Source organism: Suillus subaureus (assembly GCF_016647635.1).
Source record: "Suillus subaureus strain MN1 chromosome Unknown BJ212scaffold_24, whole genome shotgun sequence".
In the NCBI taxonomy this organism is placed as follows: Eukaryota; Fungi; Basidiomycota; class Agaricomycetes; order Boletales; family Suillaceae; genus Suillus; species Suillus subaureus.
In genome coordinates, this window is record NW_024538580.1 from 404,787 (window position 1) to 430,055 (window position 25,269).

Genomic DNA, 25,269 nt, shown 5'->3' on the forward strand with positions numbered 1-25,269 from the left:
GATATTTCCATGCATGGTGTTACACTATTAGTACTGTTAGTACTTCCTGCTGGTCTAGACTTTTGTATAGATAGCTTTTTCATGGCATCTTCAGTCCCCTGTCGGTGCTCTACATCCTCCGTCGCCATCTAGTCCGTATCATGCACCTCTGTAAGTGCTGCAGCCATGGGTCTGTACAACCCATGCTCTGTGCCGAGTCCGTAAGTAAACGTCATGCGCTCAAGGATGGAAGGGCCATCGTCAGGGTCTAGTTCGAGCTATGTGTGCAATGAATAAAGGACATCACCATTAAATTGTAGTATGAAAACATCACGCACCAGCGAAATTATATCATCCAGTAAGTGGGCTTGCCCCACCACCATGCCGTTCAGCCCGACATGGCCCGTGTGGACGATGTGCACATGAAAGTGATCTGTGTAATGGATTAAATCGATCCTTTGATCATCGAATAACTACTCACAATAACTCGGCTGATAATGAACGTACATCCTGACACCACCACGGCCGATACCCCACTTATCCTGCACAACTTTCCAAGCATCTCTCCTGAGGGTCTTGAGCATGCCCAAGTGTGGCTTCTTGCGGAGATCGCGTATGCAGTGCACATCAGAGTGCGTATAGAGTGCGAGGAGGTAGAGGGCGGAGACATTGGTCGTGTCCCATTTCATGTCAGGAAGGACGAGGAAGTCCGGAGAGGCATTCAGGATATTGGATGCTTCGGCGGTACCTACGAGGATGTCCTGGACCCTGAGGATAGAGTCAGCCTGTGGGCTGCGACTGGGACAAGGAATACCATTGTGTGCGTGCGGGGTCGAAGGCGAGGATGTATGGTTTGACGATGGACCGGTAGAGAGCGGGGGTCTCGTGCACCATGAGAACGTCCTGCTTTGTATACTAGCGCATGGCCATCGGCGTGAATGATGACGAAGAAATGGACAAGACGGACCTTGCGGATGTGGACGTCGGTGGCGGGGAAGATGACATAGACCTTCATGTCAGGGAAATCATCGCGCTTGTGAAGCCATGCAAAGAACCACGAGTACTGAATGGAAATGGACAGATAACTATCAGCGTTTTGTTGAGAGGAAAGTGATTGGACACACAATATCAGTACTTCCAATCTGCTTGATAGACTCGAGAATGCCGGATGAGAGCTGGGAAGCGACAGTAGATGACAGGGCCGTGCGCTCGAAGCGAAGGATGGCACGAATCAGCTCAGAGGGTGCCGATGGGGAGGGCAGTGTGCCCAGGACGGCGAGTGTATGAGCGAGCGCGTCTAAGTTGTCGTTATTGGCATTGTTGTTAGCATCATGACAATACTATACGTACTTTCATCCAGAACGCGGTCAAACACGAACTCTTTCAGGTCAATCACGTTTGCCATGGTAGTTGTGATCGAGATTCAAAATTATCAAGAATTACGAAAATGGACAATTCAACGAACCAGTGGGCCCTCATCAGATGAAACAGGACTTCGACGCTCACTGCTGGTAAGAGCAGGAGAGCCTGTTGCTTAAAACATTTTTGCTAGGTGCTACTTGTCCCAGCAACCATCACTTTCTACCACAATATCCTGTTCATGACTTATCATGTCTTCGAGACTTTCGCGTACAATCACCAGTCCGTCAAGCCATACGCGCCCAGCGACTTTTAGATTCGCGCGCGAGGCAGCGGAGGTCCTCATCGATGAATATTTGAACATACATCCAAAGATCTGTGAGACATGCATGTTAGTAAGTCGCAATATCACCAAGATATACGGACATCGGAAGATGTGTGGAAGGTTGGCGATATGGTTACATCGTCGTCCACTTTTCCGGCCAATATTTGAGGGAGATGTTCTCAAGCTCGAGTATCAGCGTACGTTGCCATCTCGTCCAAAATGATCGAACGCTTCATGATTTATTCGAGATAATCGAAGTCCCACCAGGGCCAGCGAAACTACATAGAATTTTGATTTTAATTTATGTAAGCGATGGAACAATGTGCCATGAATACGACAGGGCTCTGCTGACTAAGCTATGCAGTTTAGTCTTCAAGGCTTCAAGCTTCAAGCTCAAATATTTGTCGTAGCACCATCATTCATGCACATGGTTTATCACGTATTCGAAACGTTCGTTCTTGGCCTTGATGTAAGCACAAGCCTGATGCGCTCATTCAAACAGTTCGCAAAATTCCCGTGCAAGCCTGAGGTTGTGGAAGTCTTCATCTCCAGACTCCGAGCACCCTGCCGTCTCCGACTCCGAGTTCCTCAGGTTAGATGCTCGTCACATCACATCCCCAAGTTCGTTGGTGATGTAGCGTAAAATGTCATCATCCGTCGATGAACATGAACGACTATACAAAGACTTTTGTGCGACATGCCTGACATCTGAATGCATTGCAAATATCTGGTAGAGGTCGCGAAGTCACTAAGAAACGGAAGCCACCTGGATGAAAGTGGCGACGCCGATACTCGAGAACATCTCCTTCAGACAACGTCTTCTTCAAATATCGGCTGGAACAGTGGACCACGACAAAAAGTGCATCCAATGCTTCGATTATGATCAAGATGGGTCCCGGACTCCCGCCGGCATCATCGCCTCTGACTTGGGAGGTTTCACAATTAACTCGTACCGCTGTTGGAGGACGTCTGGTATGACTCTCAAGGAAGCAATCCTTGTAACAATACCAGACAGCGCCTTTCGCATTGTTCTCGTCACGATCAGTAAGATCTCTCATGTTATCCACAGATCACGGTCCTTCAACCTGCTCGTTTTCGCACTACCACACCCGGGACCAAATTCAAATGTTCTCGTGCTAACCCATTCTGTGTACCTCGATCTAAACTTACCTTCTAGACAGTACCGCAGTATATATCCAGGAGCTGAGTGTTTTTCAGATGGGGACATCTATAAGTTTTGTAAATGATCGTGCAACTATATGATCCCCCGTTTTATCTCCCGGTGCACAGAATAGCCTTGGAAGCGGCAAAGATCAACTTGGGGCCTGAAGTTATTATAAGCTGTGGAAAATTACAGTAGTTGGTCAGATGATGTACGCTTATCTTGACACCAGGGGCGAGCATGATTTTGTAACCCTTCATCGACGTGCTCATTTCTGACACACAGCTCGCATATCACTGGTCCTTGTCCGATTTTTACCCTACCTGATTGAGGTTGATATAGATATTCTCATGGTTGACATCGCAACCGATCCTCTAGCCCCTGCTAGTATCAGTGACGGCCCGGTTCATTCTTCTATCATAACTTAAAGGCTCGGTCTGTGTGGTCACCAGTGGTCACCATGGGTGTCCACTTATACATCTTCCGCAGACCGATACAAACCCAGAGCCGGTGAGGTCTACGTCAGACAGTACTTAACAATGACCTCCCCGAAAGTTTGGTTCAGTTAATTCATTTCTATCACTGAGTAGGAAACGAAGCTGACAACCTTCTCCGCATTCAGTCACTGGTGCATCGGCTGGTCTGGGGCGAGAGGTTGTCAAATACGCTTTGAGCAGAGGAGACAACGTATTTGCCACCCTGCGCAAACCATCGATGTTAGAAGACCTCACTACTAAATATCCCTCTTCTCGCCTCGTTACTTTCCCGCTCGACGTAACAGACACGCCCTCGATTACCGCGGCGTTCGATCAGGCCATCTTGCACTTCAATCGTGTCGACGTCGTGCTGAACAATGCAGGATACTATATAGTATCGGAAGCTGAAGGCCTGCCGCACAAGGCCGCACGAGAGATGTTTGATGTGTTGCTCTGGGGTGCGGAGAATGTCATGCGTGAAGCCATTCGATGCTTCAGGGATGTGAACCATCCCATGGGAGGGCGAATATTGAATATTTCTTCCCGGAATGCCTTTATTCCACAGGTTGGCACTGTACATTATGCTGCAGCGTGAGTTCATGTATTCTGCACAATTTACCTCGCAGGCTGACATCCGAATGATAGCAAAGCTGGTAGGTAGGCTCTCAACTTCGTATCAAAGATCTGAAGGTCAACCGAGTGTCGTCAGCGTTGGAATGTTTAACGGAAGGGTATATCGGCGAACTTGACCCAGAGTGGCAGATCAAAGTAGGTCGTTTGTATCACCCAGTTTTGGAATATAACATAATTTACCTCGCCAAAAGATCACTCTCATTGAGCCTGGCCTTTTTCGAACATCGATGATTCAAAGCCATGCGACAGAACCCATTCACCCTGCTTATGAATCAAACCCATCCCTCCCAACCCGCAAATACCGAGCGCTCTATCCTGACATCGAGGACACGCATTTTGATGGCGATCCAGCCAAGTTTGCAGAAGTGGCCTACGAGTTGTCTCGTTTGGATGATCCCCCAATACGCCTCCCTTTACATAGGGTCGCATTGGAATCTGCGAGAAAGAAGGGGAAATCGTTGCTCGAAACTGCCGAAATTTGGTCCAGTTGGTCAGACGATGTGTACTTGCCTAAATGAATGAAAATCGGTCATATATTGCGGGTAGGTACCATGTTTCGGGACATTGATTTCAAGTATGCATACACTGTTAAGAATGCTTTAGAATACACAGTATCTCACATATCTTTAAACAGAAGTTCTGAGGCGCCTGATTAGTATCGATGTGCCCTCATACACCGAGGGACAGAACCAACAATCTGCGGCAGCCCTGATTTCCATCGGTAATGCAGCACAAAATCAATCGGATCAGAATCTATCAGCATGAAATGAATCAAATCGCAGCACAGTTCTCAGATGGGGTTTCCTCGCAAGTTTCTCGGCACTCTGCATGCAGTCACGCGTTTGCATGTTTGTATGCTCAAGGCGATAACACGGTTCCTTGTAGCCGGACTTTAGCGTAGATTCTACTTGCATGTTTCCCTGACTTCCCTTCTGTACGACTGGCAAAGACACCAAATCAAGCGAGCAGTAATTGCGGACCCTCGCTTTGCACGACAGCGTGGACCAATCCAAATAGCAAGCCAGATCATGGGAGAGCACGCCAGGAATATTCCTGCAAGCAGTACATAGGTCCAACCAGGACCTATCTGCATTGACATCAAGTCTATGACCCGAGACCATCAAAGCACCCAGGAAACAGCTGGACCAAATTATTCTAAAACGAAGTGATCAAGACTGTTGATAAATCAAGCGATAGTGAAACTTACACATGCGGTAATGGAAGAACTCTGTGACGGTAGTAGATCAATGAGTAATGTCTGCACGGCGTTCATAATAGCGACGACTGTATAACCGACTGTTGATCCTCATAACTAAGGGTGTGGGGAGAAGGAAAGGAAAAGACGTACAGATAACTTGCAGGATCAGAGGAACAGCGATATTCGTCTCTCGCTGAAGCGACCACCCATAACCAGCGCATGTCAAGACAAAAATGGCGGTGAATAAGGGTACCATCCTTAGCCTGGCTCTTTCTGCTGGGAAATTCTCCTCCCTGGTCACGTCCTCGGGGAGTGTGCGCTTCTCAGGATCTTCTTCAGCCTTCTTCACGAGCCTAGTCTTGGTTCTTTGAAAATCAGCGTCTAGCATTCTGCCGGATGAAACAGTGCCAATGGTCATCCCCCCACCAATCGCTAAGAAACACAATCCTATATCTATTTCGTTCAGGAACGGGTACTTGGCTGCGAATATTGTGGATATCGTCGTATTCACCGCATAGAAGACGGCGTATAGAATTGCATTGAATAAGAGAAGATTCAGAACGTCCAGATAGAAAAAGAGGCGTAGCGGATTTTTCAGTGTGGGCTTGGGAGGCTTTTGGGCATCATGGTCCACACGCCCTTTCCCAACAAGTGGCATGAGGGGACGATAGAAAGGCGATGGTATCACACTGCCATCACCCACCAGTCGACGGAGTGTTTCAGGTAGGAAACTAGAATGATATGAATGAAGTCAAAGAAACGCTATAGAAAATTGATTGCGTACACGAGCATGAGAGCGAAACATGCAGCAGACATAATGCATAGAAACCAGAAGATAGATCTGTAACCCATTTAGCTACATTTAATGTACTGGATAAGAACTGACCTCCATCCGAGCTTATCTGCAAGGACACCACCAATAACAGGTCCCAGAGCAGGTCCAACCTACGCGGATATTAGAGTGCATAGTGCAACAAAAGCAACACGGTACGTACTTGTGGTCCCAAGGTAAATATGCCGAAAAAGCCCCCGCGTTCTGCAGGGGTGCCTATATCTCCAATTACCCCAGCGCCTACAGCTCCGGTAAGATGACAAGTTATAACGACAAAGTTCACGCATACCAAGTGCGACTGTACTGGCAGAACCAGCGGCCTGGATGCATCGCAGGAGCATTAGTAACCAGTACGCTGATGTCGGGACCAAAGCCAAGCCGACGCAAGATAAACACAGGACAAAGAGACAAGCAAGAAGAATGGGACGTCGCCCCATGCTGTCCGCCATGGTCCCCCAGAACATAGGAGCTAATATGATTTAGAGGCAATCCTTCCTCCGACAGACGTTTGAGTCATTTGCTTACAGATGCCTTGAAGGACCATGTAAACGGTGACACTCAGATTGATTGATTCTATAGACGTGTGGAAAGCTGAAGCGATTGTCGGTATTGCAGGAAAGTACACATTTGCAGTGAGCGGGCTAGAGAGGTGTTCAGAATGTTCCTCTGGTCTACATGCGGATGAAAATACTGCACCTAAATAATGCAGCCAAAGAGGCGACCATTACAATGAACCATTTTTCTCGGCGAGTATATATGCTATATGGCTTTTCTGTAGCCTGTCCGCCGCCCTTCTGTTCCTTGAGTCCATGTGCCACAGCATCTTCAGTCTTGGGAGAAGTTACTGAGTTGTGATGAGTTTGTCCAGCATGAGCCATGATCCATACGCCAATCACCTCGCTAGATCTATGGCAAACTCGAGGCCTTCAGGTCGGAATGATAAAGGGACTCCCTGACTTACCAAGGCCGCCCACTATTTATAACTAAAGGATGTCACGGGTACGTACTATCTCGAGTACTGAACATGACTCGATGAGCAGTTTGTTGCTAAATTCGATCCACCAACAGCTCCGTCTTTGGCAAGCACGAGGTTGGGATGATAAAGGGTTTATATAGATAGCGCTCACTATGATAGGATGCATGATGCTGCACATGACACCGCACCAAACTTTGAGGTAAAATAATGGTCCCGCGAGATTCAGAATAAGAAACTTGATGTGCATGACTTGTGTGTTGGTCAGCAATATTGACAGCAATATGTAAGTTACGGCAAATACATACCCATTGTGTTGTCCGGCATCGATGACGATTGCAGCGGCAGAGGATGCAAGGTAAAGTGACACAGTCAACATGACAAGTCACTTTGTGTCTCGCGTGTGTCTTTCTCACCTTGTGGCATGTCGACGCCAGACGCCCAGTTCACATTCAAACGTCAGATATATCTGCGACTCCGCCAGCACGGGTGCCAGCCCATTAAACCCTGCAGGCCGATATCAGCGACACAAGGACCTTCGGAGCGAGTAAGGCTCTGCAATTCGGCTTTGGAGTCCACGGGAGACGACTCGCTACTAACTATGTTGGCTCACTTGCACCACCAGCGCTTGTAACAGCGACGAGACGGAATTTTCCAGGCTCAGATAATGGTGCCCCAAAAGTGTGGTTAGCCAGATCTCGCTGAAGATGTGGAGGTGGCCGTGACATCATGCACTCCTCGTGAACCACCTGTCCTATGCAGGGCCCAAGGGATCGAAGATTCGACAAGGCAGAAGTCTTGGCCTCAAAACGCAGTCAGCAAGAGAAATGCCATGAGACTCGGCCCGAGTCTCATGGCAGAGTCCGAGAGCGTCATTTCGGGCCAGACGTAGATGTCACTTGTCATTCTTTGACAGGGCAAAGATAGGCGGAAGTAGCAACCATCTCGACAGGGGTGGCTCGACTTGTCCGTGGTAGAATAACTTGAAGCCTTGCTGGTTACGAGGCTGTATTTGATCGACAATAAAGCATCATCGTTGTCTAAGAGTGGGAATGACAACACCATTGACCGTACTGTCCAGTGGGAAAGATACATCGTCGCTGTTAAATTCTCCAGTCCGAGGACAATTGTCACCAGCTATGGCAATACCGTAATGTGGTGTCTCCAACCTCACACAGCATTTTTTTTAATGTCGAAACAGCTGTCCCTCGGATTCCCTCAGAGCAGAGGCAGGAATTGTGGCGGCAACCTCAGATGGCCACGATTTCACGATTGGGGTTGCTATAGTGCCGACGAGTGCTCGGCCGGCGACTTTTGCATGTACAATCACAGATGGAGGAAACTGTTGGAGTAGCGAAAACTCAATAGCGAAGCTATCGAGAAAAGAAGCAGACAGTATGGGTACAATAATTTAGCGTATCATTTACAAGACACAAAAGTACATACACCAACCACGATGAAATTTCAATCCGCGTCAGCAATCAGGCCACCTCTTCCCCGCCTAAGCCTGTCTTCTAAACCACCCACGCCGCCAAATACCTTCTTCTGTTCTTGCCCCAAGAAGCTACCCATGCCCTTTGACTTTGCGCGGGCCTGCTCTTCCGCTTCCATGTCAGCCTTCTCTTTCTCAAGCAGTGCCATCAGTCGCTGCTGCCGCTCTACCTCCATGCTTGCGGCACCCTGACTGCATGGCAGCCAGTTTTGCGGCACGGTCTTCCGCAGCATTGAATGGCTGCTTCCTGGCGGAAGGTCCGGGCCGTGAATCAAATCTCGGAGGGCTATAGCGTGAGCGCTTCGGGTATGTGTTATGATGAGGGGGACTAGGACTGCGTCTCCGTTTCCTATCATCTTCCGCACGCCTGCCACTACGCTCGATGCTCCTGCGGCGCTCATAGCCATTGTCGTCTGATTCGTCCGAGCGGGGCCAAGTTCGGACGCCGTCGGCAAGAGAGTCACGACCTCTGCGGTAGCCAGGAGAGCGGCTTCTGCTTCGTCTCCGATAGTGGCGGTCATCGTCAGCATCATACCGACGATCGCTTCTCTTGTGTTCCGCTGCAGGACTTCTTGACCTTGAGCGGTCCAATCGTTCCCTGGCATGGCGTTCTTTCTTTTCCTTCTTCTCTCGCTTCTTGTCTTTCTTGTCTTTCTTCGGCTTTATACCATTCCGTTCCTGCATTTCACGAAGACGGAGGGGGTTAGACATGAGTGCCTGGTATGCAGCCTGTTCTTGCTGCTTGATAGCGAGCAACGGGTCTTCACGAATCTTTGCGGCAATGTCTCGAGCATTGTTAGCATTCTGAATGGCGATAAAGTTCTTGTGAGAGGCGCCAAGCTACAAAAGTCACTTGTTAATCCGTAAATGAAAGCCGTAGAGAGATCAAAGCACACCTGCGCGTTCTCATCGGCAGTCAAGATCTTGTCAACCCGCTTTTTACCCAGAAGATAGTCCTCTAAATCGTTTGCGTTCTGATTACTTCCGGTCGCAGGTGTCGCATACATCCATTCTAGCTTCTCAGTCTTTCTCTTTCCCGTTTGCTCTTCTTGTAAACGTTGAAGTTCTTGCAGTTGCCTTTCCTCCTCCTTCTCTTTGCGCAGCTGGTCAAGTTTCTTCTTTTCCTCGAGCTATGAAACAAAATCAGCCAACGATAATCTCACAGGCGTTAATGAGCACTCACAGCCTTCTTCTCTTCGAGCCAGACCCGCTCCTGATTCTTAAGCAGGAGCGGGTGCCAAGACTTCTTCATGTTCAAGTCTCCACCACCCATCTTGGCTACCTTGTCTTAATACGAGGTTAAAGGAAAGGTGTTCGATGGCGATGAGCAAAGGACCGAATGGATTAGGTCCGACGTTGGTTAGACTCCAAGAGCATTGACCGTGCCTACAATGCCTTTATTTGTAGTTGTTTGGGTACACTGCCTATTCTTCTCAGTTGCTGTTTGTGGCACGCAGCAATATGAGCCCCATACCACAAGGTCCACAACCATAAAAGCCTGCTTTTCCAGCCATGCCTGACGTGTACGAGTCGGCGGAGTCGGATGCCTTGAATGACACCTCGAACGGTGCAGCGCAACCTGTGTATGTATACTAAAGTTATACGTATGCTGGTCTGCTCATGTATTGCTTGATATCTGTAGCCCCACGCGATCCATTTATGCGTTAACCCGCAAAGAAATAACACGTGGAATTGCGAATCGCTTTGTGCACTCGCACACGTACATATTTCTCTACTTGTCCATGGCAGCCCTGTCCGTGACAACCGTCGTGCTCAGTCTGTCTGATGGATGTCCAGGGTTGTCGTTTTATATATTGGAAATCATAATTAACACGAGCATGATCCTGGAGGTCGGTGTGCGTTTTGTTGCGTTTGGTCGGGTGCGTATCTGTTTATCTTGGATTTTAGTTGCCGAGGTGACTTGATACGAGTAGCAATTCTGGAGATCACCGTTTAATGTGTTGGATCTTATACTCACATTGTTCTGTGCGGTCACTTTGTTGGTAATAACATTTGCGGGGTGTGGAGCGGGGAGTAAGGAAGAAGAGTTGTTGGACACTCTACTGCTTATTGCACGTAATGTCCTGCAATTTGGTCGTCTCGCAGCGGTCATGCGACAGTGTGTTTCAAATCTTCAGTTTACGTGTTGCATATTAACCTCGAAGGCAGGTCCGGCCAGTCGATATTCTCCAGGCCAAAACCAATCGATATCACCGCAATCAGGAGAGCAGGCTATACTAGCCTCGACTATGATTTGGAGGATGACAATCAAGATGATGATCCAGAACTGGGCCAACCATTGGTACAAGATGCAGTATTATTTGATGCACAAGACGACGAGCTACCCGCTCGCATGTCAGATATGCCACGGGCCGCGCAAGCTGTGCACGACCGTGATGACGAGGATGTCTGGGCGGAGTTGGGTTGAGGCGAGGGATGGTCCACAGCCTAAGTTATACATTCCATTTCTGTTTCTGCAACGCACTCTACTCAGATGACCTTGCCATTAATTCTATCCTCACCAGTTACAAGCGGTTACAGGCTGAATTAACTGTCGGCACGGATCATTCCGGTTGGTGCTACCTAGCGATCTGAGGTTCGACTTATATTGGCTATCAGACACGTTGTAAACTTCCATCCACTTGCCATGTTAGTTATCATGAGTACTCACGCCTCATCTTCTTCATTGTGGACGTTAGGCTTACTCCTTCGTGCTTCGTATGTACACCTGTTGAACATTCTAACGCTCATTATAATTTAGATGACCAGATATCGGGACCGCGGTAAGTCGCTCGAAGCGCTGACTAACATGTGGTGGGGGCCGACAGACGTTCAACCTGTGACTTCATTCCACTTCCCAGGGTTAATTATTTCATGAACTTGGTTGCCACCTTCTCACAGGTCCAGGTACATATACCCTCGTACACTACATCAAGTCAAATTTGAGGTTATACTACCATGGGACCACGTCATTCGCTGAATCGATTTCAGTGCGGGCTAAGAGACAAATTGACCCTGTGATCCTTGAACTGGTTTAATTTTTCTCAGAGTCCCTACACATGATGACTGATACCGAAGTTTTTGCCAAGCTTCCTTCTTCTGTGTTACGGGCACTAGTCTATGTGCAACTATCGCCCAGCAGAATTGCCGGCGGATTATCTGAACGTAACATGACATCGATGTCATCTCTGAGAACCTGAGAGACACTTTGCAACACACATGATCGTGTGACATTTTGTGACATGATGTTCTTTACGTATTTGCTTGAAGTCAAATTGTCCGTTTGTGTCCGCTTGTCCGACAAATATTACACGGTATCTACGGGAATCAAACGTTTTGATTGCTTGCTTGGCTGCTGGCCTTTCCTTTCCTTCATTCATCTGCTCCTGCAGGCACTTTAAAGCAGCAGTGTATCACTGAGATCAATGTCCTCCGTCCTTTTCAATTGAAGTCTGCTTGTATTCTAACAATCAAGATTATTACCCCTCAGGACGGACCCGCTGTATAATTTATACGCTGCCGGGGCATAAGCCCTCACACTCTTTTACTCCTCGTCATGTCTTCCGCCAGACATTGGTTTTCAAAACGTGTCACAACTCCCAAATCTCCCACTTCCAATGACTTTGCCCACTCAGTATCAACTGAAAAACTCCCCGTGCATGTCGAAAATTCAAAGTACTCTGAAACCTCCAAATTCATCCCTTTTGCGTCTGTCATGGGCAGAAAGTCCAAAAAGTCGCGTCCAATTTTAGCTATTCCTGATTCTCCAGTACCTTCCCTCGTTTCTGCCCCTGCAGGCTATTCGAATACTCGCCAGTACACTAATAGGCCTCCCGCTAAATCTATTTCATCCACTGTCCGCTCCGGAGACGACTCCCTCGAACCTAGGACCCCACCTGATGTCCAGACAGATCGTGTTTCATTCCCTCGCTCGGTTTTCACACTATCGGACCCTGATCCTTTCGCATCAGGCGGTATCTCTGTGCCCCGAAGCATCTTAGACCGGGGTAGAATATCTGCCTACTCCAGCACTTCAGCACATGATGTATTTTCAAATAAAGACGAAGTCGATTTTTTGCAGCATCCATCGCATCTCTCGATGTCCTCACAGTCTCACAGTGACAGTGACAATACGACACCATCACTGGAATCTACTGGGTTCCGTTTGTCTCCTATAGCAGACGGCCGGGGCACATTGCCTAGGTAGGGACTTGTTGTTCTTGCAAAAATTTCCGTCCTCAACTCTCGTCCAGTAGAGAAATGTCCAAGAGAAACAAGATAATAGACGATCAAAAAACCCTAGAAAGCCCTGTGCATTGCAGCTCTTTGAATAAACCCTCTAAACCTTCGCTGTCAAAGCATGGATCTGCGGTAACCTTGACTGATCAGAGTCGCAAAGGCCCCCCAGATTTTCCTGCTGTGGCTGTGCGACCCACAATTTATTCAAGGGGCTATGCGACGCCCAGCCCGTTCCAGGGTGCGAGCACTGTGTCTCGGCCTCGAAAAACATCCACTCCTCCCTCCGCCGAAGTATATGTTCGCTCTCGTACCCTCAGCCTGCCAACAATCCACCTCTCGTCCTGCTCCAGCTCGTGAACTTCCCCCACCTCCTACAGTGTCACACGTCACATTTACCGCCGCGGACGACGGTGCCGAAGATAAATCTCCGTTATCGGCGGATGGGAGTTCTTCCGACATATCGTGTGCTTCAGCCATTTGGCGGATCCAAGACCTAGCAATGGATGAAATTAATGATCAACGTTATCCGCCATATAAAGAGATCAGCCTAGGCTTTGATTGTGACTTCGGTACTCAGCGCCAACGGGTAAAGAAGTCGAGCCGCATTCACGTCAGGGACGCCGCAGAATCGTCTCCACCACCACTAGCTTTCCACCAGCTGAAGAAGTCTATGTCGCATTCAACCCTGCAAAAGGCTAAACCAAGTTCCGGCGGTATGCAAGAATCTTTTGGAGGAGACAAGGGATTGAAAAAACAACATTCCTTCCATCGTTCACGTGCCTACACACCCCCTACTTCTACGCCAACCTCTCCTTCCACACCATCCGATCACGATCCTTTATCAACAGAAGGCCGTATACCACCGCTCCCACATTCTCACACTGTTGTGCGAAAACGTATGTTTTCAGGCTCTAGGAAACCGTCAACAGCAATGACAGATGAAGATTTACGCTCGGTATTCAGTCTTCCAACAGAAGCAGGGTGCTCCCACTTGACATCACCCAGAGCTGTTGTGTCCCTGCTTGATGAACCTTCTTCAGAATCTCTTGCATCGGGTATAGTATACCCAGCCGCGGAGTTTACCCCGCAATATATCATGTCCCCCGCGGAAATGTTGAAGATGGAGGCCATTGTGCAGGGTGAATTTGACGCGAAGTATGGAGATGCTCTACGAAATCCCCAGCAAGCCACATTTGCATCGACGCCTATGTATGGTACCATGTACAGGAAGGAAGGCCTGAAGACGACTGTGTCGTCTTTTCCGCGTTCGGCCCCTACTCGCAGTGCATCAAATGTTTCCAAAGGACCCACGCCTAGATCATTTCCACGTCCCTCCACTGCACAAATAGTTTCTTCGACATTAACATCCCAGTCATCATTAACCAAAGTTGGTCTACCGCCCCCACAACGTCAACGAGCTCGGCCGCATACTGCCGAGACGATGTGCCATGAAGACCTATTTAACAGGCGATCAAGCAATGTCCCATTTATCCCTCTATCGCCGCCGCCGCGCCCAAAGTGTGCAATTGCAATTCGAACACCATCGCTCGTGGGCGACACGGCGGTACCGCAGCGATCCGTAATTAGGAAGCCCTCCTTCCTGGAGATTACGGATGACGCCAATTGTTATGAAGGCAGCTTCCTGGATTTTGACAGCGGAAAAGAGTCTTTTGATCTCTCCTTCGACTGACTTCAACTGATGAAGAAGATGGGAATTCTATCCCCATTTGATACAGCCTTTTTTCCGATAGACACGTTCTTTTAAATTGATCAATTATTCGGTCTATTATTCTTACGTTACTTACTCTACTGCTCGAATATTAATATACTGACACCTTCAACCCATTGTCTTAGTAGTTTAAGTCGTCCTACATTTTTGCCGCTCCCTCGTCATTACCCCTACCAGCCACTTATATCAATGGTCTCTGCTACTGTCGTTTGCTAGGCATACACATTTCGCTTTTTAGAGCGGCAAAAATATTCGACCAAGAACCCTTTTGAACGGAGAACATTATGTGGTTACATTTGGTTCGCAGATCCTCCTGGCAATTCCACAACCAAGTAAATTAGAAGAAAACTACTTAAGTGATACGTCATATTCCGATCATCTATCAATCCGTTTCGTCAGTGTGATAACCCGCACGCCTCATCGCGCCCAGACGATGTCTCGCTGCGCCAAGATCCTTCTCCAGTTTCAAAATCTCGACCTGCTGCTCCATCTCGCGTCTCTTATATTCCAGTACAGCCATGTTTTTGTAGTCCATCTCCTCTTCAACTACCTGCTTCGCAGAGACTGCCTTCACTTGTCTGACAAGCGCTTTGCATGCTTCTATCACCGCTTTTGCAGCAAGCTCGAGGCGCTCCTGAGTCTTAGACATCAAGTTGGCCTTGACACGAGAGGCTGCTACGAGTTGGGCGGTGGATGCCGCTACCTCATTCGAGGCCACGATCAGCTGTTCAAGGGAATGTGTGCCTGACAGCACACCATCCGCGCTTTCTATAAGAAGGTTGGTAGCAAATGCCACAGCTTTAGCAGCTGAGATAAGACCCTCCGTCCATCTGTTGTTCCGCTTGTAGAACTGCTGGACTGAGCTTGAGCCCTTGCCTTGGGCAACGATTTCTTGCTGAGACTCTGTAGCAGCTTTGATGAGTCTTGCGATAGCGCTTGTGATTGCCATGGCGGCGGACAGGATAGAATCATGGACTTGCAGATCAACTGCGCTGAACCGTGCGGAGTCCCGGGGCCGAGACATGAGCTCCTGCAAACGCTGAGTAGCAGCTTCTATGGCTGCCGCAGCGCTCTGCATTTCGTGCTCGACAATGTCGCCGATGTCACCATTGGCCCGTGCCAAAGCACCACCCTTGGTACCTTTGGGTATGAGCGTGTCAACGACTTCCGAGAGACGAGTAAGGGCGGTTCGCGTTTCGCTGTTGTTGCGCATCGAAACTTCCTTCCGCTGTGCGGGTTGCAGGAGATCAAGCTTGTAGGACTGCAGGTTCAAGAAGAAGCGCAGGCCAATGTCACCGGCGCTCTTAGCTACTGCAACAATCTTGTCCGAGGCGTCATCGTCGTTAGCGAGTCGTGTGACACCTTTGCAGTTAATGAGAACATCTGAAAGGACCTGTGCGAACTCATTGGCGCCCTTAATGACGTCGACGTAATCGCCTCCGACATCACCACTGAGGTGGAGATTAAAGACCATCGCGAAATCTGTGGCGTTATTTATAGCCTTCTCGATCATTGACAACGTGTACTCCGGCGTGGAGTTGATATTGCCAGCTTGGGTTGGTGACTCAAGCTCGTAAATGGCGTCGTCGACTTTCTGCACGCAGGCCTGCAGGATTGAATCTGTGTACACGAGTGAGCTTGTTACGAGGTGCATGTAGCACTCATATGGTACGAACCGATGACCTGGTTGAGCTTCTTTCGGTTGTCGAGAATAAGGGTGTCAATTTGGGCATTCGTTGCTTCTTCGCTGAGACCTTGGTTCTGCAAGGATACTGTCAGCATCAGTAAATGCAACGGATGGATGCCAACAGACCTGCTGCGCTTCAGAAAGCGATTGGATGGTGCTATCCATACCCTCTTGAAGAATCAAGATTTCTTGATCCTTCTCATCTCTGAGACGCTCCATGTCACCACTAGCGTTGTTGAGTTTTACGAGTAGGTCATCGATTTGCATTTGCTTGGACTGCAACAAAAATATTAGAGAAATCAGAAAAAATGAGTATAACACACCCGTAATGAGTCCTCAAGCTCTGTGAGCTGACGGTTATACTTGCTCAACACACTCGATACCTCCGAACTCTTGGAGCGTGTTGCATCCTCAGCGCGCTCGTTCGCGAAATTTATCTCGCGGCGCAGGCGGTCAATTTCGTCTTTGTGTGAGGATTTTTGGCGATCGATATCAAAGCGTGCCCGGTCGCGTTCACGAATCATATCAGCGAGTTCTAGGTTTTTAGCCTTCAGGTCGCGCTCCATACGCTCCATGCGGTCTACGGCCTCCTGCGCTGAATTAGCCTTGAGTTGCAGTTGCTTGAACTTCGAAAGCATGTCCAGGTGTTCAGTCCGTAGCTGGCTATAGAGTTTTGCCAGTGCTTCATATTTGTTCCGCCAAAGGGTCACTTGGTCCTGGAGTTGTTTGATCAATTCGTCCTTCGATGCCATTTGTGCATGAATATTGGACGTTACTCCGCCGAGCTCACCCTCCAGCGCTTTCACCCGCTATTGAATTTATGAGCATGTGGGACATAAGTCACACATATTACTTACTCGATCGTATTGTTCCAGAAGCAGCTGGTCGCGCTCGTACTGCCCCCTCATAGCGAGCAGCTCGCGTTCATAATCACTGACCTGCTGAACGGCTTGATTATTGTACTGCATCATCTGCTGCTGCATAAGCTGCTCCTGTGCAAGGCGCTCCCGCTCTGCCTGTTCCCGTTGCCGTTGTTCAAATTCACGTTGCTGCTGTGCCTCGAGCTCTAGCCTCTGACGTTCCTCGGCTTCACGTTGTGCACGTAAAGCAGCCTGCTGGTCTTCATATTGTTTGAGCATACGGGCTTGCTCATTAACAACAGCTGCATCAGGGGCAGGTGAAGGTGCAGCTGGGGGAGCTGGTGAAGCTACACTGGTAGTTTTGGGTCTCGCAGGGAGGTCGGGAGCACTTCCGGTATCCAACAGGTTTGGAGGTTCCTATCGGGGATATCAAATTTAGGACGTGACAAGGAGTTATCATAGCATACCTGACCCAGTTTAGGAACGTTTATCAAGCCGGTCAAATATTTGAGATTCGAACACTCGTAGTAGAATTTTCTTAAATTATAGTGTTGCGAGTTGAACCGCTGGCGGAGGGGTTCCAGTGCGTCGTGGTCATTCGTTCCTGAAAAGTCGATGAGCTTCGACAACACATAGCTGTGATGTCCTTACTTCGGTGCATGGCGCGAAGCATGCTTGTAATGAATCGATAAATACCCCAGCTTTCCTTGACCAGGGGCACTAATGAAGAGATACGACATTCATTATTGGCAGAATGCCTAAAGTGAGAAAACACCATCCGCTGGAACGATTCGATTTGGTCCTGAAGGCCCATGAGGTCTGAGATGGTTTCATAACTATTAAAGATGTCGATGTGTATTAGCATCTAGTGATGGGTAAATACTCACCCCTCATTAGGGTCATCGATGCCTTTCAACGAGATGTATTCCTCGTATTCAAACAATCCATTAAATTCCGGTCTCAGGCGGTGGAAACGCAATTTGGCCAGAATAAACTGAACGTAGGTTCTGATTAATGGTCCATAGCCTATGGACAGGGTCACATGACATACATGACTTGAAAACAGAAACCTTACCGCGTTGACCCTCTGTGGCAACAGTCCTGGCGCAAGTCTCTAACCATCCCGCTTGGCCATGAGCCTCTTTGATTGTCTGAGGGAGAACCGATAGTTAGGTGCTGGTAGCCATCGGTGAGTAAGTTACACACCACTGGGTGGCCTTCTTGCAACACTTTATGTACAGTAATGAGAGCCTTAAAAGTTTGGACTTCATCAGACAAGATAGGTTGCACCCGCAAACCGCTCCAGAAAGATATTGAACTATGGTAATCCCAAGTATAAACGATGCATTCTTTAGTGAGGTTAACGAGACTGCTGATTGGGAATAGAAGGTTGAACGCATACTTCGGACATGCTTCTGCTTCGGAGCTGATTCCTCTGGGCTTGTTGCTTTCTTGATATTGATCACAAGCTCGTTCTCTGCCTTGTCCTTGTCGACCGGCCTGGTGGGGTAGTGGACCTCGTCACCATCAATATCGAAGTTCGGACGTCGTCTGGTAGACCTGCATGATCTGGGTTATGAGTCATTTTCAAACCGTCATTTGGTTGGGTTCAGCGTACATGTATGCCCAATGCCAATAATTAGATTGAGGAGAAGGAACAAATGAACTTGGGCGAGAGAAAGCCCCGCAGTCATGTCAGCAGCCGTGGGAATCCAGTCTACTTACCAGTTAGTAGACCAAACTGCCTCTCTCATAAACATGCTGCAGCGGCTGGCTGCGTCGAGGTCAAGATGGCGGGATACTATTATGAAAACGCGTCGATGGCTCCATAGCGAGGACTCTCAAGCGACAAAATCTTATACCGCACGCAAGAATTCTTGGTTTAGCCCGACGATCTTCGCACTAGGATTTATCCCGGTTTTCACCTTCGCCTTGGGAACTTGGCAGATGCAACGTTTACAATGGAAAGTGGCCCTGATAGACGAGCTTCAGGAGAAACTCCATCGAGAGCCGATCTTTCTTCCCAAGCGAGTAAAGTGCGTACATCACAGCATCATTACACGGTCGAGGCTGAGTAGGTCGCTGAGTAAGTCTCTCTGTCGTGCCAGAGTTCGTCTATCGTCGAGTGTTGCTCCGTGGTAGATGGGATTGTAAACACTCGATGCTTCTAGGTCCTCGCGTCCGGGAGGGCTCGCATGGATATCATGTTGTCACACCATTGATCAGGTCTGACGGATCAACCGTCCTCGTTGACCGCGGTTTCGTTGCAAAAGAGTTTGCTGATGCCAATACCTTCGAACGAGGGGAAGCAGGCGAGGTCGAAATATTGGGAATGTTAAGGACATCGCATACCCGAAACAGCTTTACCCCAGACAACAAACCAAATGAAGGAACGTGGTACTGGGCTGACGTCGATGCTATGGCAGACTGCGCTGGTGGAGAAGCAGAAAATGTACAGCCAGTATTCGTAGAACAGATCTATGGTATGCACCCGAGTGTCTACTTTGTGCCAGCTATCAATATAAGTTTTCAGATGGCTCATCTCAGGACGCTGCGTCGCGCCTGAGTAAGGGTATACCACTTGGACGCGCAGCTTCTGTTGATGTTCGCAACGCCCACCTTTCATATGTTATCACCTGGTGGGTGTCAGTTCGAAACCACGTATGTTATTGGCATACTGATGGATCATGACAGGTTTTCCCTGTCTGCCTTCACTACAGCTATGTTGGCGCGACTTGTATTGAAGCGAAGAGCTCAAAATCACCCCCGCCCACTACCAAGGTGATGGCTATTGTGCAGACGAACACTGCAGGGTGGCTTTCGCGAGCTATAGTTTACCGTCTTGCCACATCTCTCCACCAGTGACTCATCATACCTCATACAGTGTGAGATAATCAAAACAGAGTTGCTTATTATGCATTGAAGTGAACAGTGTTGAAACGACAATGGATACTCACTGTGGACACTAGCACTGGCCACCGCGGGTACCTCACAAGTGTGCCGCAACACTAGGCATATTCTCAGGTCTGTCAATCCCATGTCATTGTGCCACTATTGCTTGTGTTTTCCACCGCACACTAGTGGATTACCACTGTTCAGAGTTGTGGATGAATGCCACTCGCGCATGTGCTCGCCAGTGCTACTCACCTATTTAACTTCCCTTTCTCTGCAATCCACTTTTCTCATCTCACACCCTCCAAGTCATCATCCCAACCGTCTCTCATCTTTCTGTTTCCTACAACCGCCGCGATGTCTTTCAACACTGCTGCTCTGTATGGATGCCCTCAGGCCATCCCTTCCCCATACCCAGCTCGCTACGAGCCACATCCCCCGCGCCGGCCGCGCGCTTCTACGATGACACAGGAAGCAAAAACTCAATGGCGTCGTGATGCACAGCGAATGCCGGGCTTACACGCGACAGCCAACTTCCAACCACCTATCCTTAGCCGAGAGTACTCAGCCATGTGTGATGATGTCGAGGTTCAGAATGATTGGGCTCTAGCAGCCAGAGAGCAAGGTATATCAACTTTTTTATTTGCTAGTAATGTGTTGGCCTCATCTGATGGCGGAATACAGAGTCGGCGTGTCAGCTGCAAGTCGAGCGTTCCCCTAATTATGAGCAACACGCACGTGAAAATAAGAAACACAAACGCGTCTCTTTCGACACTGAGCGAGGGCGTCGTGCGTCTATTGATAGAAAGCGTGCACGGCATGAATCTATCGATCGTGAACGAAGGGGTCGTGTGTCTCTTGACCGACCACAAGAACACCCCGCATTTATCGATTACGATCGAGAGCGTCGTGCATCTGTTGGCCGCGAGCGGCAGCGTCATGATTCCTTTGATCGCGAGCGACAGCATCGTGCATCTGTTGACCGCGAGGGACGGCGTCGTGAGTCTGTTGATCGCGAACGTGAGCGTCGTGCTTCTATCGACCGGAGACGCGAGCGCGAGCGCGACATGTCGATTGGGTGTCGTGGCCGATGTGAATCTGTTTCTAGGATGTTCCCTCGTCCACCAGTTTGTGCTGTGTCCTTCAAGCCTCCTACCACAGGTCCCCAATCCCGTTATCGCAAATCTGAACCCGAATCTGTGACGGTTTCCCATCCACCAATGTGTGCTGTCTCCTTCAAGCCTCCTACCACAGATTCCAAACCCCGTCATCGCAAATCTGAATCTGTGACGTTTTCCCGTCCACCAGTTTGTGCCGTCTCCTTCAAGCCTCCTACCACGGGTCCCCGATCTCGCCATTGCAATTCTGATTCTGATTCTGTGGCGTTTCCCCGCCCACCACTTCACGCTACCTCCTTCAAGCCTCCTACCACAGGTCCCCAATCTCGTCATCCTCGTCGATCATCGTTCGACTACGCGACTGGTCACGGTTACTCCGGTGAACGCCAACATCCTGTTTATGTTTTACCTCCGGCTGGTGTGTTTCATAGCTTGGTGTATGGACTATTCTAACTTTTCATCTGCGATGTCTAGCTCCAGCTCCACAGATACCTCTGCCCCCACGACAATGTGATCGCACTACCTCGGTGGAGGCGGTTCGTCGCCTTCCTTTCCTCAGCCCCGAGGTCCCTTCGTTTGAAAAGTCTAAGCCGTCTGGGCTAACCCGCTTCAATCCCTTCAACAGGCTGCGCTTGGCGACTATGTCTACTTCGCAGAAGATCCGCCGCAAAACTGTTAGCAGAGCATGATCTTGCTTTTGTGTCCCACATCCCAATATAATTCATTGATTTAGACTCATAGCCCTTTCCTTAACATGATACATCCATGCAACCTATATTTATTTTACATAGAACATACCCTAGATGTCTTGTTAGACTGTACTGTGTACCGATAGGTACTGCTTTTCACTAGTTTTTGACTCCGAATCCTGACCCTCGTTGTAATCACACGGAAATTTCTTGGCATGTGTTATATATATATTACTTGTTTCCATATGAAGAAATTCGCCCTGATGCGGCATCCAACAGCCTCTGCCTCCAATCCTTTCATAGCGCTGCCCTCAGCTTGCTTTGAACTCTCCGCAAGTGAATGGCAGAACCAGGCCCAGGTCCTGCTCTATCGACAAGCTTCAGTCAAACACCAACTCCTAACCACGATACTTCACCTCTTCCTCGCATCCGCTTTCCCAACCAGTTCCTTGCACCATCACCTCATGGAGAGTCGTCACATTCATCCATAGGATCTCCTGGTCCTCCTATTCTACCAATGAAAGACTTTGTCGACGGAAACGTTCGTCCTCTTTCCAAGGACGTTACTCCTGGGATCCTCCCTGAGATCTCTCCGAAGAGATATTCATCTCGCAGCGTTGAGCTACGGCGTAGGTCTAAGAGAATGAGTCAGAGCAGAGGCTTGTCTGCTCTTAAAGACCCTTTTGTAGCTGAGTTCGAACCCTCAGCTTTCTCGGACGAATATGACTTGTGTGAGTCCCATGCTTCTGCTTACATGTTAACACTGACGGTCCACATTCATAACGTAGCTCATGAGGGCAAGTAGAATGATTATTAGCTGTGTGACTACTCACGAACATACTCATCTAGACCCTAAGATACTCCAAGATGTTCAACGAGCCCTAGAACTGCAATCTCGAAGGCGAGATCGCAAGTCATTCACCCCGTCACAGCCAACTGTTGTAGAAGGTCAAACTCTAAGCGAACCGAAGCAGGATACATCTTTTCAACAGTCTCCTCCAGCATCTACTCCGAGTTTCACTCGTCCTTCACGTCCTCCTTTGGACATTGACTTCAGCCCATCTGTCCAGGCAGTTCCCCTTCACCCTGTCCCTCTTTCTTCGAATGCGGGTGCTACTTTGGATTGGACTGGGTCCCAGTCTGAAGAAGAAAGACTTGAAAGACGTTGGTCATTGGGAAAACGTAAAGGCAAAGACAGAGCCTCGCTTTCAAACAAAGCCGTATTGGAAAAGCAAGACACTCTTTTTGCAGGTGAGCCCTTGGAGACGGGTTGCCACATAATCACATGCTAACTTTATTGCACAGATAGGATTTCTAGGATCAGATCAAAAACAAAACAGCCCACATTCCGCAAGGCAGCTATTGTTAGTGACCAATTAGGACGGAGGTATAATCTTGTGTATAATTCCATTTCGAACGAGGACCCCATCAACCTCGCGAAAGCCACGCGGTGGTACGTTGATTCTGATCCGGGCGCGCAAGCCTGGTTAGATAGCGCTGAGCCACTCACTTGGCTCAAACACCTATTAGACAAAAATGGCAGCAAACGATCGAAATGGCATTTGTCGGCTTTGATCGTGGAAGAGTACATTAAATCCAATAGGATAGATTCCACTTTGCCTATCATTCGTGACGATTCTACCTCTGCTCGGGGGGGATCATTCCCTTCGGATGTGTCACTAATCCTTCCGTCATATCCCTTTCATTCGATCAGATCCTCCCCCTCGCTACATCATTCTTTCGGAGATTCACTCAGAAGAATACGCTCCTCAGATGGCCAACTTTCATTCGAGCCTAGAATTGACTCTGTGCGCAGCTCGATAGACGGCGATTACAGGAGGGCTAATGAAAAGAATCGAGGTTTGCGTCATGTCATCCCGGCTCTCGTTGATGCCCATAGTATCGCATCTACCACATCTCCTTATCGTCACCAGAGCTCCCCAGGCGGACTTTCACCAGCTAGCAGTCGGCACCTTCCATTTGCTCAACGGATACGGCGTCGGCAGGTGGAGAGTGATGAAGGATCTTCCTCTATCATTCACTCGCAGTCAGACGACTATAGTGGATCGTTCGCTGGTGTTACTGGTCATCGTCGTAAGAGGCGCGATCGGAGGCAGCCTCATGCGCCTTCATCATATCTACCGTCACCCCGTGAATCGGGAACTGAGACCAATGCTCCCGACAAGACGTCAGCTGTACATGAGGCGACTTCTGCACCTGTGGAGGATCCGTTGCCCTCTGAACTGGCTTCAGAACGTGGGATTGAACTGCCTCGTGACAAGCCTGAATCTGAGCTTTCCGTCATTCCACCGCAAGCAATTACACGTCAGAGGCTAATCCACCGGATGTCCCTACCCATCCCCGACGTAGCCAAGAGACCAGAGCGAAAGCAGCGCGAAGAAGCCGAGGAGGAAGAACTAGAGCATGAGTATGAGAAGAAGTTGCAGTAAGTGTTTCTTTTCCCTTTGAAGACGTCTATAGCTAAAAGGTCCGATAAGGACGCTAGATGAACTTAAGGCGCAGAACCATCGGGTACGCCAGAAACTACAGAAGATCGCTGCAGAGGTCCGGGAATATGACAACCTACAAGCAAGGATGGCCAACACGCATGGTATTCCGCATCGAGGCCTACCTGTAGAGCTTTTGGAAGCTTTTAACCAGGATCCTTCATCGGTCACTGGCGGGACTCGGGAGCGGAAAGGGTGGAGGGCCGTCGAGGACGTACATACTCGCATTCTTCGACAACAACACATTTTCAAGATGTACCTTTCTGTTGCCGAGGAAGATGTGGTGCCAGATAGCTTGCTCGATGAGCCCATATCGTCGCTTATGGATACACTGGGTCAATTGGAATATAAGAGGGAGGCTCTAACGCACAAGCAGTTGGAAGTGGCTAGCGCTCTGGCTAAAGTCAAGAGTCTGCACACTCGAGTCAAAAACGGGCACAACAATGCCCTCTCGCGCACTTCAGTTGCTTACCCAGAGGTATAGTCACATCGTCAATTGTTTTATTATATCTACTAACCATCTTCTAGCTCTCTCAAATCATCGCACTAGAAGAAAGCTACAAGGATCCATACCAGCATATATGGGAGTTCGGAATGGATGCTTTGACGTTCATCCTCGACAATGTTGCGCCAGTTTGGAGGAATTATGGGAGGACCATCGGCGAAGATATCAAAGATTTCCTCATTATACCCTGGTACCGAAACGAGTTCACGGGAGAGCCGAAGCGGTACGACATCACATCGTTTCCTCGTCGTTCCGTCCGCCACTGGTTCGCATTCTTCTTCCTCTTTTTGTGCACATTCGCCATCACCTATCTGCAAACGCGCGCAGCCATTTTTTGTACATTCATGTATTGGCATCCTTGGATCGACAATTCGGGTTTCCGATGGTTGATCATGCCGTGCATATGGATCGCTTTCCTCATTCATTGGTCTGCTGTTCTCTTCGAGGTTGTGATCATTATTCTGGAGCTTAGAGTCGTTACTTGGTGGTTGGGTTGGTCAGTGGGCCTCTTTACGTGAGCCTTTATTCCGCCTATCATTTATCTAGGATCTTAGACTCTGGTCATTTGCATCACTGTAATCGCATATCACGCACACACGCATTCGATGTACACA

The 25,269-nt window shown here is 48.9% G+C and overlaps 13 protein-coding genes across 13 annotated transcripts; 8 read left to right on the forward strand and 5 right to left on the reverse strand.

The window, feature by feature from the left end:
• Positions 1–128: 128 nt before the first annotated feature.
• Positions 129–1,384, reverse strand: BJ212DRAFT_1275731 (scavenger mRNA decapping enzyme; the record flags this gene model as incomplete). Its single annotated transcript, XM_041331236.1, has 7 exons — positions 129–257; positions 318–412; positions 461–747; positions 785–894; positions 947–1,042; positions 1,104–1,276; positions 1,330–1,384. The coding sequence occupies 7 exons, from the start codon at positions 1,382–1,384 to the stop codon at positions 129–131; spliced, it is 945 nt and encodes a 314-aa protein (XP_041191141.1).
• An 830-nt stretch (positions 1,385–2,214) lies between these two features.
• Positions 2,215–3,063, forward strand: BJ212DRAFT_1367611 (uncharacterized protein). Its single transcript, XM_041336147.1, has one exon. The coding sequence runs from the start codon at positions 2,434–2,436 to the stop codon at positions 2,908–2,910; it is 477 nt and encodes a 158-aa protein (XP_041191142.1). The 5' UTR covers positions 2,215–2,433; the 3' UTR covers positions 2,911–3,063.
• BJ212DRAFT_1367612 (uncharacterized protein) lies at positions 3,042–4,590 on the forward strand. The gene is made up of 6 exons (XM_041336148.1): positions 3,042–3,260; positions 3,315–3,389; positions 3,448–3,892; positions 3,947–3,954; positions 4,011–4,069; positions 4,126–4,590. Exons 2-6 carry the CDS (start codon positions 3,365–3,367, stop codon positions 4,450–4,452), a joined length of 864 nt encoding a protein of 287 aa, XP_041191143.1. The 5' UTR covers positions 3,042–3,260; positions 3,315–3,364; the 3' UTR covers positions 4,453–4,590.
• A 326-nt stretch (positions 4,591–4,916) lies between these two features.
• On the reverse strand, positions 4,917–7,012 carry BJ212DRAFT_1516990 (major facilitator superfamily domain-containing protein). The gene is made up of 9 exons (XM_041341684.1): positions 6,661–7,012; positions 6,490–6,605; positions 6,254–6,433; positions 6,128–6,204; positions 6,019–6,077; positions 5,917–5,973; positions 5,283–5,863; positions 5,142–5,230; positions 4,917–5,089 (listed from the first exon to the last, which is right to left on the reverse strand). Exons 1-9 carry the CDS (start codon positions 6,840–6,842, stop codon positions 5,039–5,041), a joined length of 1,392 nt encoding a protein of 463 aa, XP_041191144.1. The 5' UTR covers positions 6,843–7,012; the 3' UTR covers positions 4,917–5,038.
• BJ212DRAFT_423235 (uncharacterized protein) lies at positions 6,884–7,529 on the reverse strand. Its single transcript, XM_041343161.1, has one exon. The coding sequence runs from the start codon at positions 7,314–7,316 to the stop codon at positions 6,948–6,950; it is 369 nt and encodes a 122-aa protein (XP_041191145.1). The 5' UTR covers positions 7,317–7,529; the 3' UTR covers positions 6,884–6,947.
• An 872-nt stretch (positions 7,530–8,401) lies between these two features.
• On the reverse strand, positions 8,402–9,702 carry BJ212DRAFT_1482730 (Pre-mRNA splicing factor-domain-containing protein; the record flags this gene model as incomplete). Its single annotated transcript, XM_041340474.1, has 4 exons — positions 8,402–8,559; positions 8,600–9,269; positions 9,326–9,559; positions 9,613–9,702. The coding sequence occupies 4 exons, from the start codon at positions 9,700–9,702 to the stop codon at positions 8,402–8,404; spliced, it is 1,152 nt and encodes a 383-aa protein (XP_041191146.1).
• A 239-nt stretch (positions 9,703–9,941) lies between these two features.
• BJ212DRAFT_1301176 (uncharacterized protein) lies at positions 9,942–10,857 on the forward strand (the record flags this gene model as incomplete). Its single annotated transcript, XM_041333090.1, has 4 exons — positions 9,942–10,012; positions 10,072–10,309; positions 10,364–10,548; positions 10,599–10,857. 4 exons carry the CDS (start codon positions 9,942–9,944, stop codon positions 10,855–10,857), a joined length of 753 nt encoding a protein of 250 aa, XP_041191147.1.
• Positions 10,858–11,988: 1,131 nt separating this feature from the next.
• BJ212DRAFT_1216825 (uncharacterized protein) lies at positions 11,989–12,390 on the forward strand (the record flags this gene model as incomplete). Its single annotated transcript, XM_041329315.1, has 1 exon — positions 11,989–12,390. A coding segment is annotated over one exon (402 nt), but the record flags the coding sequence as incomplete, so codon positions are not given.
• A 239-nt stretch (positions 12,391–12,629) lies between these two features.
• Positions 12,630–14,649, forward strand: BJ212DRAFT_423428 (uncharacterized protein). The gene is made up of 2 exons (XM_041343162.1): positions 12,630–12,632; positions 12,683–14,649. The coding sequence occupies exon 2, from the start codon at positions 12,883–12,885 to the stop codon at positions 14,356–14,358; it is 1,476 nt and encodes a 491-aa protein (XP_041191149.1). The 5' UTR covers positions 12,630–12,632; positions 12,683–12,882; the 3' UTR covers positions 14,359–14,649.
• Positions 14,650–14,779: 130 nt separating this feature from the next.
• Positions 14,780–18,704, reverse strand: BJ212DRAFT_1482733 (ANTH domain-containing protein; the record flags this gene model as incomplete). Its single annotated transcript, XM_041340475.1, has 13 exons — positions 14,780–16,017; positions 16,074–16,158; positions 16,211–16,360; positions 16,408–16,893; positions 16,942–17,361; positions 17,412–17,548; positions 17,596–17,780; positions 17,832–17,970; positions 18,020–18,095; positions 18,151–18,293; positions 18,347–18,504; positions 18,563–18,610; positions 18,670–18,704. 13 exons carry the CDS (start codon positions 18,702–18,704, stop codon positions 14,780–14,782), a joined length of 3,300 nt encoding a protein of 1,099 aa, XP_041191150.1.
• Positions 18,705–18,750: 46 nt separating this feature from the next.
• BJ212DRAFT_1447938 (SURF1 family-domain-containing protein) lies at positions 18,751–19,729 on the forward strand (the record flags this gene model as incomplete). The annotated part of the gene is made up of 4 exons (XM_041338471.1): positions 18,751–18,980; positions 19,036–19,427; positions 19,478–19,583; positions 19,639–19,729. 4 exons carry the CDS (start codon positions 18,751–18,753, stop codon positions 19,727–19,729), a joined length of 819 nt encoding a protein of 272 aa, XP_041191151.1.
• A 1,137-nt stretch (positions 19,730–20,866) lies between these two features.
• On the forward strand, positions 20,867–21,857 carry BJ212DRAFT_1367638 (uncharacterized protein). Its single transcript, XM_041336149.1, has 2 exons — positions 20,867–21,372; positions 21,429–21,857. Exons 1-2 carry the CDS (start codon positions 20,904–20,906, stop codon positions 21,641–21,643), a joined length of 684 nt encoding a protein of 227 aa, XP_041191152.1. The 5' UTR covers positions 20,867–20,903; the 3' UTR covers positions 21,644–21,857.
• A 126-nt stretch (positions 21,858–21,983) lies between these two features.
• BJ212DRAFT_1482736 (uncharacterized protein) lies at positions 21,984–25,173 on the forward strand (the record flags this gene model as incomplete). Its single annotated transcript, XM_041340476.1, has 5 exons — positions 21,984–22,374; positions 22,493–22,894; positions 22,949–24,089; positions 24,142–24,628; positions 24,679–25,173. 5 exons carry the CDS (start codon positions 21,984–21,986, stop codon positions 25,171–25,173), a joined length of 2,916 nt encoding a protein of 971 aa, XP_041191153.1.
• Positions 25,174–25,269: the final 96 nt, after the last annotated feature.